Source organism: Hesperophylax consimilis, chromosome 12 (assembly GCF_061612785.1).
Source record: "Hesperophylax consimilis isolate HC1 chromosome 12, BYU_Hcon_1.0, whole genome shotgun sequence".
In the NCBI taxonomy this organism is placed as follows: domain Eukaryota; kingdom Metazoa; phylum Arthropoda; class Insecta; order Trichoptera; family Limnephilidae; genus Hesperophylax; species Hesperophylax consimilis.
Window position 1 is genome coordinate 30,244,661 of NC_142847.1, and position 13,091 is coordinate 30,257,751.

General features: G+C 32.6%; 1 protein-coding gene across 1 annotated transcript in view; it reads left to right on the forward strand.

The window, feature by feature from the left end:
* Positions 1-9,707, forward strand: part of LOC149419474 (uncharacterized) — an 82,854-nt gene extending 73,147 nt beyond the window's left edge. Inside the window, exon 4 of the mRNA XM_089637594.1 lies at positions 8,858-9,707. Within this exon, the coding sequence (XP_089493720.1) occupies positions 8,892-9,707 (816 nt within the window). The 5' untranslated portion in view covers positions 8,858-8,891. The remainder of the gene's footprint in view (positions 1-8,857) is intronic.
* Positions 9,708-13,091: the final 3,384 nt, after the last annotated feature.

Here is a 13,091-nt window from a genome sequence, read left to right on the forward strand (position 1 = left end):
TTCATACTGTGATATCATAAATATCAATTTAGTTCAAGGTTTAAAACTTAAAACAACGTTAACGTTTGTTTCTTTTTATTATTGTTGTTTGTTTAAATTAGAGTTTAAATTAATGTTGTAAGTTCAGTTATTCTACCCAGATCACGTTGCTAATATTCCTTTTCATTAGAAGTCAAAAAATAATATGAATAACGGTACATAATATATAACTTAAATTTTTTTGTATAAAATTATTCATTCCAAACTAGACTGTTGTGAACTCCTGCATTTCATCGACTTTAAAGTACCAAATCAACCAACCAGGCAAAATATATTATTCTACAATAATAACTTCGGGGCAAACTACCACACACATTCATCTATATCTCGCATTCATACACTTGGAAATAAATTTACTGCAAATATCGACTTATAAGTTTATCATTATAGAAAGTGTCCGGGGGTAAAGTGGACTAACTTCGGGAGGTGATTCTACATGATGGTAGGAGTAAAAAAGATACATTACCTTTTTACGAAATTCATATTTTTCTGTACTTCTAGGTTGTACTTCTGGAAGAGATCCCAGATATAACTTTTCGGAACACCAGTCTTTGCAGAAATTCTACGAAATGACAGTTAAGGGTAATTTACTATTGTAGCCAAGATGAAGTTTTGATCCGCCGGTAGTAAATTAGCATCAAAGTTTTTTTTATTTTTTTTTTTAATATTTTTATTTATTTTATAAAATACAGTATAATGTTTAAATTTACATAGTAAGAACATATTTCAATAAAAATTAACATGTTTACCTTTACAAGAGTCTAAAACTCGTGTGTAAAGGGAAAATAATAAAAACTTAACATACATATGTAAATAGAAGAAAAAAAGAATCATAAAAACATATAAAGTGAAGAGATTTTAGTTTTTTTATATAATAATTTATAAAATAATTTAGTGAGATATCATCGTCATTCTAATTCGTTAAATTATTTATTGTAGTGAGGTTAATTTTATTTTTAAATTTATTAAAATCCGGTTCTAATCTCATCTCAGTCGTTAATTTATTAAACCATACCACTCCAGTGTACGTGTAATAGTGTTGTGCAAAACTGGTATGCATTAATGGAGTCCATAAGCGACCCATTGTATTTTGCCTATTGCTCTCGACACGAACCATGGCATGGTGTGACTTCTTATACAGATCTTTGTGGATTTGAAGTAGCGTATTTTTCGTATATGTATTTTTTAGTGATGGGACTTGAAAATCTTGGAAAAGTTGTAAGGTTGGGTAGTCTGATGGTTTTTTTATTAAAATTTTTATTAACAGCCTTTGAGTGATTTCCAGCGGTAAAAGTGATGATTTGTAAGCTCCCCCCCACGCAACGATACCATACTGTATTATTGAATGGGCTAGAGCGTAGTAAATATTTTTAAGAATTTTTAAGTTAAGTATATTTCTTAGACTAATAAATATGTAAATGAGTTTTCTTAATCTATTTATGATATTGTTTATGTGAGTTTTCCACTTAAGTTGACTATCTATTATTACACCTAAATATTTAATTTCATTTTTATTTCCTATGGATAAACAGTCATTATTTTGGCAAGTAGATTTTTTTGATATGCATTTTTTTGAATGTATTTTAATATTTAATGTAATAAAAGGGTTTATTTTGTTTATACTAAAAATTATATAATGTGTTTTTTCAATATTTAATGTTAATAAGTTTTTATCAAACCATTCTTTTAACGTATTGATATCATTGTTAGCAATTATTTCAAGTTCATTCAATGAATTCGCTTGAAATATAATTGCAGTATCATCTGCATATGAAATGAGTTTTCCTGTTAATGGTAATTTAAAGATATTATTAACATATAATATGAATAGAAGAGGGCCCAATATGGTGCCTTGTGGTATTCCAAAGTCACTTGTGTTCGGTTCACTGAGAGTGTTATTTATTTTTACATATTGACTTCTAGAGTTCAGGAAACTTTCTATCCACATTTTGGCATTATCTATAATTCCTATTTTGTTAAGCTTGTAGAGTAATTTTTTGTGACTTATGCTGTCGAAGGCTTTCTTTAGGTCTATGAATATTGCAAGAGATTTTTTGCCTTTGTCTAGTGCTTGATGTATTTTTGTTGTTAAATCTATAATTGCGTCCTGTGTGCTTATTTTTTCGCGAAATCCAAATTGTTGGTCACTCAATATATTATTAGTTTCAATAAATTTTAGCAGTTGCTTTTTTGCTACCTTTTCAAAATTTTTTGAGATATTTGATAATACTGATATAGGTCGGTAGTTATTAATTTCTTTAGTATCACCTGATTTAAAAATCGGTGAAATAATAGTTTTTTTGTAAATAGATGGAAAGATTCCTTTTTTAAGACTATTATTTATGATATGTGTAATAGGTTTTTTCAAAAAGTTAAGATTTTTTTTCAGAATTTCAACGGTTATCCCATCAAAACCTGGCGCGGACTCAGTTTTTAGGTTTTGTATTATAACAACAGTTTCTTGTTCGGTTATCGTTTCGAATGTTTTTACCGTTTTATTTAATGAAGCTACTGGAATTCCTGATGTGGTGGTATTATCTATGTTGTTAGTAATTTCGTTTGCGAGATTTTTTCCGACATTTGAAAAAAAATTATTTAAAGCGTTCGCACATAGTTTTGGGTTATCAGAAACTTGCATCATATTATTGTTAATGTGCAGCTTTAAAATGTCACTTGTCTTTCTTTTTTTATCAATTATTTCATTTATTGTTTTCCAAATTTTTTTACCACTGTTACTTGAATTTAACATCTTTTGTTTGTAGAATTCTTCTTTGGTCATTTTAATTAGTGCCGTTAGTTTATTTCTGTATTTTTTAAAGTGTAAAATAATTGAATTATTTAGTGGGAATTTTTTTGTAAGTTTAAATAATTTTTCTTTTTCTCTAATGGAAACCACTAGACCATGGGTAATCCATGGTTTAATTTTTTTGAATTTTTTTTTATATATTTTTTTGTGTATTTCACAGCTTGAATCTTTTATATGCTTTTGTAAGGTGTCATGAAATTTTAAAGCACTATTATTTACATCTTCTGTGCAGAGTATAGATTCCCATGTTTCGTGAGACAGTTTTTCATGAAGTATTTGTTGGTTTATCGATATTTTAGGCATGTTAGATTTATTACTATTATTAATGTTTTGTTTTTCTATGTTAAGGTTAAGAATACATGTATGATGGTCCGTTATGTTGTTTCTCCATATTATTGTTTGAAGATTATCAATGTAGTTGGAATTACACCATATGTGATCAATACATGATGGTATTTGATTATTAAATTCTCTAGTATATTTATTAATACAGGGTTTAAAATTTAAAGCGGTCATCATGTTAATATAATTGTCCTTTTCAATAGTGTGATTATTTTCAGCAATGTTAATATTAATATCGCCAATTAGAAAATTATTTGTACATTTATTATTTAAAATAATATTATTCAATTCTCCAATAAAAGTGGATATAACAGCAGAGTGTGTCCTGTATATTGATATTATTTGTATAGGTAGTTTATTATTAATGCTCAGTCTTATAATAATACAGTTTGCATTAGTCATATTCGTTTCAGTAAAGAGTACGTCTTTAAATATCGTCTTCGTGTATATGACAATACCACTATTTTTGTTAATATAATGTGAGCTCTGAAAGTAGTTGTAATTGGGGAGAGTTGGGATGATTGAGTTGGTGTTTAAATGTGCTTCAGTCAGTATGATTATGTCAGGATATTTGTTTAATAAATTTAGGTTTACTAGAAAATGATCAAAATTTTTCTTTATAGATCGTATGTTTAGATGCATTACGGTAAATGAATCTGGAGTCGTTTGAAGTATTGTGTTACAGTCATTAGAGTTGTCACAAATTACATTTTTTACGTAAAATTTTTTTTCCAGATGTTGAATAATGTAGTCATCCATTTCTAGTTTTAGCAAAAGGATTAAATAATATATAAGCGTTTGATGCATTTTTGTTCAGTGAAGCGAAGGAATATATTTTAAAAATATTATGATATTGGTAATTGTATTGTATATAGTTTTTAAACGGTTGTGAAATGTTTTCTTTAAACACATTTAAAGTTTTGAAGAATTTAAACGATATTATAATTTGTAGTATACAATGAGAGTTTTTCGTAAATGGAAATAAATTGATATGTAAATTATTGGAAATTAATATACAGAATTTTATATAAAGTACTGAAGGTATATTATAGTTTTTATAATACAATCTAACTAGTAAATTAGTTTTATGATATAGTCAGAATTCTATTTTTTCCAAAGCTATTTTAAGCATTCTTTGATAATATGGGCAAGCTTTATTATTTGCTAGGTGATTTGTTGGTATTTTTAGATTGAATCTTTCATTTGTTGTGGCACAATTTTTACATTTTGGAGAAGTTTCCTTATTTTCACAGTCCTTGTAGGAGTGGTCTCCTGCACAGTGCATACACGACATTTTATTTGTTACCTTTTGTAGGCATCTGCTTGATGTGTGCCCAAATTTAAGGCAAAAATAGCATTGTACGACAGGATTTGTGTCTTCCACGTATATTCGCTGATACCCCAGGTTGATTTTTCCTTCTTTTATTATTTCTTTTCTGACTTTGTTGTTGATTTCGACAATGTAGCTAACATTGTCATTAAATTTATTTTTAATTATTTTTTTAATTTCAAATAGGGTACTTCTGTTTAGACCTTGAGTTATTATTTTTATGCCTTCATTCTGGTTGATTATGTCCTCAACAAAATCCTCTTTATTGTAGTCATTGGAAATTCCCTTGAAGATCATTGTAGGTTGTTTTTTCTTTATTTCTTCTGCATTTGCTTCCCTGACTTCGTTATTTATCATACTTGATAGTTTGTCTACATCTTTTTTTTCGGGACACTTTATGACGAGTCTGTTTGATGAAATCTGTTTTATAGCGTTGATACGAACACCTAATTTTCCCGGCTTGACCTTTTCTTGTATTTTTTTTTTCAGAGTTTCACTTGTTTCACCGCTGTTTTTTGGTGTGATAAGGATGCAGAATTCATTTATTTGCTCCGAGTTTTTTTTATATATTGTTGGCTTCAGCGTCATCTTACTGCTTATAGGTTCGGTTGGGATTTGTTTTTTTATTTCAGTATATTCAATTCCGAAGTGTCCTATAAGGAATAATAATTGTTGGGCTTTCCCGGAAATAAAATTTATTTGATCCTTGTTATATTTTTTCTTTTCATCTTGAACAACACTTATCAGTTCATCAATAACTGTCTTAGCTTCATTTAAGTATTTATGAGAGGTTGACATGATTTAGATTTAGTTGATATCTGAATTTATGTTCGGTAGTGCACCAGCTTCCCCTTTTCGTGACAGCGACCGCCTAAGTAACGTGCCCGTAAGCAGGTATATACTGTGTGTTATGTTTACACAATACACATTTATGCGCAAACTGAGACGTTAGAACTGTCGATGAATGTCACAATAATAATATGCAGGTATTTTTCACAATTTTGAACTGTTTGTTTGTTTTAACGGTTTATTTTAATTGAATGTTACAAAAAAAACACTTGAGATTACGTCTGGCACTTTCTCCTAAAGATTTTTATAATTTTCACTTCACTTAGATATGTTTATCGCTTGGTAATTTGATTTTTTTTTGTAACCGCTGAACACAAACATCCGCGTGGCTCAACGATTCTTTGCTTTGAGGTTGAGATGAGTTGCTTTGAGGTCTTCGGCCTATGCCTTGTACGCGAATAATTGCATGTGTTTGAACAAAAACACGAGTGTTAGGCATATTTCGATTTGGAAAACGATATGCATATTCCCGGCGGGCGGCGTGATCATGAAGCCCGTATACTTAATGAATGTCTACCCTTTCTTCGTTGGTAAATCCAGGCATTGTCCCACTAATGAAATAACAAAATTACTCTTAAACTAAATAAACACAATCTTAAAAATAAAGTAAGCCTGGAGAAAACGGTAAAGGTTACGAATTCCGCTTCACGGTAAATATGGAATGTTTACTTTGAATTAATACTTGAATTTAGTTATATTATTACTAAAAATTACTATAAATGTTGGGGAACCTTTAATAACGCCTGCTTGCGTCCCCTTTAGAGTTATATCCCAGTTTTCAAGTAGTTTGTGGGCTACACTAGGTTTGTATAGACTGGTTTGTGATTTAATTCTAATACGATATTATGAATATAATCCAACTTTTGATATGAACATAGTCGCCGTCGGCTGCTACTATAACGGCGCCGCATACTAATTGACATATCGCGTAAGTGACTTAATAAACGAAATTAAAATAAAAAGTGCGTATTTTTCCGTCTCCCCCGACATAATAAATCATGTTTTGAATTAATAAAGCTAAATCCATTTATTTGAAAGTGAAATATTGGGTATTGAGAGTGAAGCGGAATAAGAGAAAAATAATGAAAACACGCACTGAATAAAGATGTTTTTAAAGTAATTCTTAATAAATACACACTAGATACTACATTAACAAGTTTTGATAATAACAATCAAGTTTTTAAAGTCAAACACTGCTAGATGCATTACATTATCGGATTACTTTGCCAATAAAATACAAGTTATTGACACAACGCAAGGATTCATTGAATTCAAGACTGATAGAGGGAACCGACAGTAGGCGCGGGACAGTAGTTTGGCAACGAAAGCAAAATAATAATGCCGGTCGCACACGTTGAACCAAATAATACCTTTTAAGATTAAAAGCACCCCTGAAAGTTGGAATTTCGAAAAAAGGTACTTATCTTTTTTACTTGTACTATCATGTAGAATCACCTCCTGATGTATTTTATGTAGCATTATATTATTATGTAGGAGCGATTACATTTTTTCGTTTACTTCTTATTGTAAATTACACTTGTATTTACTTGTACTTGTATTCACTGTACTTGTATTCACTTGGTGTTATCAACCAGTTCTATTCATTATGATGGCATATTATTTTTATGCCATCTACACTTTAAGTGATTTATTTATTTTTTCTCTTTTCTTATATTATGTACATCTAAATGGAAAATTATATGTACCATGTATTATGTTCATTTTTATGTTTTTCTTATTTATTTTGTTGTTGTTTTAAAAATAAAAATAAACCTTCTGTTAGCACTTATTATGCAGTAAATCATGTAAAAGCCCATCAGGGCGTTTAAATTAATAAATATATAAATAAGGAACCGCTTTAATATTTATATGTAAGACGAGCGAAGAAGCATTTGTGATTAAATTAGTTAGTTGAACAAATAATCTTAATGAGTCTTAAGAATCTTATGTGTATCTATTTCGAGTACGTTAATCAATTTAACCCTTTGTTATTTTTGATTTACATAATTGCTTGTTTGTACATCTCGAAATAGTGTTTTAGGGAACGCGTATATCTGATTTAAATATTGAGGTTGATTGGGACAGAGGATTAGTGTTTTAAAATAGAAATACTCTTTGTTAAGGCGATGCACTACGTCGTGTAATATTTTAAATTGAGCCGCTATCAATAACAACCCTTACGTAGATGGCGATAAGGTTTAAATTCCCGCTTAACACCATCCGCCTGTTTTGATTTATGCCAGAAAAAAACACGGCCAAAAAGTGCCTTTTATTTTATTTTATGGATGTTCAGGCATAATTTTCAATAATTTTATAAATAACTTAATTTGCCACATTATACAATAAAATCATAACCGAAAATGGGTTCATAAGTAGGAGATTTTAAACTTTAAAGCAGTTTTCATTGGCCTTATACATTATTTTTTCTGGGCTTATAAAAAGACTTATCTAAAAAATACTCGATTATTTCAAAAGCCAAGATGTAATCTACTGGCAGTATTTAATTAAAGCATCTGAAAAATTACTGGGCGACAAAATTTTCAAACCAAAAACATATGATTTTGCATTACATTACTTTTGATTCCTGATTTGATTTGAATATAAGAACATTATACAGATTTAAGCTAAATTAAGTCAACATGGTTATATGTATATTGGGTAGGTACATAATATTAAACAAACGACATATGAATTAGTACAAATACCAATATACTAATACCAATATTTATTTATTTATTTATAAATTCACGCCCGGCTGGGATTTTACATGTTATTTTCTTATTTTTTTTACAAAGAACACAACAAAATCAAAAATAAAATAGAAGACATAGTAAAACACAACCTCTTAAACAAAAACAATTTCAAAACGAAATAAAGTGGAAACTAGACACTCTACCATGCAAGATGGAAAAAATATAATACTAGGAAACTTACAAAACTTTGGTAAGATAAACAGAGCTACGTAGTTTCTATAGTTAAATTATATTATATTTAATATTCTTCTTTCTGAAATAAATTGGGTAATGACTTTTTTATATTTGGTGAATGATGTGTTGAATATATCAACAACATCTTTATAGTCACTACCCAAATTTTGTATACGGCGAACGAGGATATAGAATTGAGATTCTGTGTTGGAGTTATCACAATGATGCCTCGATGTTGGTTTGCTAGGTATATGTAAAGAAATCAAGTATAATAGTTCAGGGTTGTCAATTATTGAATTTATTATTTTATATATTGAGGAAAGATACAACACATTTGTGAAAACATTATGACCCACTCAACATTAGTTTCTTACTAGGCTGTGCCCTTGCCAAGAAACTAATAATATGCATTTTTTACGGTTTATTGTAATCATTTTTGTTATTCGGTATAAAATATCAAATAATAATTATTATTCATTACCCTCAGTTGACCAGAATTATAAATTCTATAAACCTTTAGTTTTACCTTTGATGGTCTAATAATGTTATGTTGGTTTGTTGCAGATGTCCTGACGGCGTCCGGGCGGCCAGCGCCAGCATGCCGGCCGAGGAGCACGGCTACGGACACGGGCACGGGCACGCCGGGCACACCGGACACCCCGGGCACGCTGCCCACCAGGGCGGGCCGGGGCAGGGCGGCGCGCTGCAGGGCGCCGGCCACGGGGCCCGCTACAGCTGCGAGCGCTTCCCCAGCGCCGCGGAGCGCTTCAGCGTCGCGCCGCCCTCCGCCGCGCGCTACTCGCCGCCGCCCTCTTACCGCTATCCGCGCGATGGATCCCCGCCTTCGCCCGCGCCGCCGGGGGAGAGGTTCGTGCCTCCGCAAGGCGAGAGGTTCGTGCCCCCGCCAGCGCCTGTTGTCAGTGCGTCTCCAGAGCGTTCGCCAAGGCGTACACGACTCCCATCCGCGCGGTATTTGGCTGGGTCTACGCCCGTCGTGTCGCGCTACGTGCCTCCCTCGGCGCATATCCCTGTCGAACGTTATGTGCCGCGACCGGCGCCTCAAAGCGCGCCTTACTACTGCGCTGAACGCTACAACAATGAGGCGTACCGCCAGTACAGGCCGTACCAGCGCGCGCGCCCCCCGGCTAGGCGGTGTTGCCCGCCGCCTCTGGCACCCAACGCGGCACCCACGCTGTTGCCGCCCGAGCGCTTCTCGCGGGAGTTCAGCTCCTCGCCGTTGCTGGGGCACCCCGAGATGGCGGGCACGATGGAGGCCGTGGCGGGCTACGTGGAGTACGTGGGTGGGTCGGGCGGGCGCCACGTGAGCTGCACGCCGCCCGGCTCCCGCCTGCCGCCGGACCCGCCATGCTGTTTGCAGGCAAGGAGGTGTGCTCCACCCGCACTTAATTGGTAAGTCTGAATATTTATTTACTGTCATTGCAGTCAGCATTAAACATAACTTACTAATTTTCATTGATGACGTTGGCTCCATGTAACGCTGTGATATTGTTTTATTTGCTGACGATCTCAAGATTTACGGTAACATTTTTACTGATTCTGACCACGATATGCGTCAAGAAGACCATATACACAAAATATTTGGTGTATTCAAAACGATATTTCTCTAAATATTGACAAATGTTGCATGATAGCCTTCACTGGTAACAGAAGACGAAAGGATTATGCATATTCCATTAATAATGGTCGATTAAATAGCAGTTACCACCATGAGAGATTCAGGAATTACTTTTAATTCAAAAATTTTGTTTGATGTACACATCACTGATATCACGAGTAAGTCCTTGAAAATTATGCGATTCATGCAAAAAATATCAAAACCCTTCAAAAACCCCCAATCCATTTTAACCTGCGCAACTTATTGGTCAGAAGCAAATTGTAATGGGAATGTTATCTGGAACCCACACAATTTAAAATATTCTAAAATTACTATCCTTTTTTTATATTTATCCGACTTTATGTCCGGGTTAAATCTTCCCCATAGGAAAAACTAAACCATTCCACACACTTATCCACAAATTATCATCTAGTCAATGAAAATTATGCAAGTGCATTATATAAGCAAAACAATACAAGAACAACACGTCAACTCACAAGAGATCAAATAGGAAAATAATTCACCGACTCCAGATATTTTCATACCAGAGGGTTCGGCTCGGTAGAACTCCTAACAGGACCTATAAATCCTACTAATCCCTCAATATTTAAAAAATCTTTCGTAATCCTACATGTATCCTACATAATCCAACATAATTACAACAAAGTCAATGACAGACGTCAAGTATAATTTTGCTCCGTATAAAATAGTGGAATAACACGCAAAAAGTTTATTTTAAACATTATATAACTTGTGTATCTGTGCATCATAGTGCGGCGGAAATTCTGGAACTAATTTTATGTATGTACTGAACTGCATTCTTAAGAGAAACTCACTTAAAAAATTTAAAAAACTGAGATTTTAACAAATTATTTGGATACACTACCTACATATGGCATATTTATTCTACTAGTCAATAGATGTCAGTAAATACCTACATGCATTAAAATTATAAAATAAACTGAGTTACGCCTACGAATCAATAGATGGCAATGTTTGCACACTTGTGAAGGAAAATATTTTTAATTCAACTATTGCCCAATAGATGGTGATAGTGTTTATAAACATCAAAATAAAATTTTATTTTATTTTTATAAAAAATAGAAATCAAAGTTTTTATTGCACATTGGATCATTTACTAACCTTATGTCCAAACCAACTAAAAACATGGAAACAAGGTCTAACAAAAATACCAAAGATGACCCAATATTCGAATTCATCAACTCAAAATTCGAAGAAATGAAAACAATTATGTTTAAAAAAATAGAAACTGAGCTTCAAGAAATAAAAACGTTTAACAACTTTATTAACGATAAATATGATGACATCATTCTCAAACTGTCACAAATCATGGACTCACCAAAACAAATAAACAAACTTAAGGAAGAAATGGCAGAAAAGGAGAAAAGATTGGCTGAATGGAGATTCACCTGGCAGATATTGAACAATCAGGCCTATTAAACAGTATCGAAATAAGCGGCCTTAAATTACAAGAAAACATACCCCCAGCCCATACTGTAACCCAGATTGCTGAGCTCGCAGGAGTCACCATATCACCTGAGGATTCATTTAAAATTATAACTACCAAACCAAATAACCAAAAAAAAAATTACAATTAATTTTGCAGACAGCAAAAAAGTTCACATCATGTTAGCAGCGAAACATACTGACCCGATAAAAAAATTCAACGGGAAAGAAGACCAATACGTCTATCTAAATCCGGCATTAACCCAGTATTACAAAAATTTACTTTGGAACACCAAACAAAGAGCCCTAATAAAAGAATATAAATATGTTTGGGTGAAATCGGGAAAAATACTTATAAGAAAAACTAAAGATTCAAAGGTTGTCGAAATAAAACATCTTAACGATATACCTACTAAGATGATTTAAACAAATCAAAAAAAAAACCTATAGACACTTCATCTACTCTATATCTTTATAATGGCCTCTTTCACAACGGAAACACTTGAAAAACTGATACCTAACCCAATAATCACCACAAATACCTGCATGTTAAACCGTATAATCCAGGACGAGTTACCGATCCTGAACATAATTCATCAAAACATTCGAAGTATTAACAAAAACTTCGAAGATTTCACTGTGCTGATAAATGAATTATATTTAGAACCTGACTTATTAATCCTTACAGAATGTTGGATAAATTCCTCAACATATGTGCATAAAAACATCAACAACTACAAAGTCTTCAATACTAAACTTCACAAACATCAAAACGATGGAGTAATTGTATATTGTAAAAATAAGATGGAATGCAAAATAGAAGAAATCGAACTACAAGACGCAAACTGTTTGAAAGTAAAACTTGATCAAGACACATGCATCTTCGCTATCTACAGATCCCCTTCATCTACAAATTTGTCACCATTTCTTGAATCACTAGACTCCATTCTACTTCAAGAACGAAACATCAGGAACTTGTTCATCATAGGGGACATCAACATTAACATATTGGATACCGGAAGGCAACATCCACAAACACAGGAATACCAATTACTACTCCTCTCCCACGGGATGACTGCCGCTGTAAGGGAACCAACAAGAGTGGATCACAAAATTAATAAATCAATCCCCTCGCAAACCTGCATTGACCACATAATGACAAAAACAAATAAAAAATATTCCACAATCATACATCAATCCACTATCACTGATCACTACACTTTAATTTTTAACATCCATGCAAAGGAAAATCGACCATCGACTCAAAATTTAACGGGGAATAGACATGTTATAGACTACAACGAACTAAAAAATTCACTAAAAACTGAAACCTGGGAATTAATATATAAAGCTGAAGACCTTGAAGATGCTTGGAAATTATTTATTAAACTATTGCAATTAAAAATACATAACCACACCTCAATAAAAACTTACACATATTCACACAATAAAATTATCAAAAAAGCATGGATCACACCTGGCCTACTAAAATGTATAAGAAAAAGAGACAAGCTCCATCAGCAAGTAAAAAACTATCCATACGACCTTTCCTTAAAACTATTTTACAAAAATTATAGAAACATCTGCTCCAATCTTACTAAATCGGCCAAACAAAATTACTACAGATCTAAAATTCATCAATCCAATAATAATCCAAAACTTTTCTGGCAAATAATTAAAGAAATCACCTACACAAATCAAAACAAAGCAAACCCA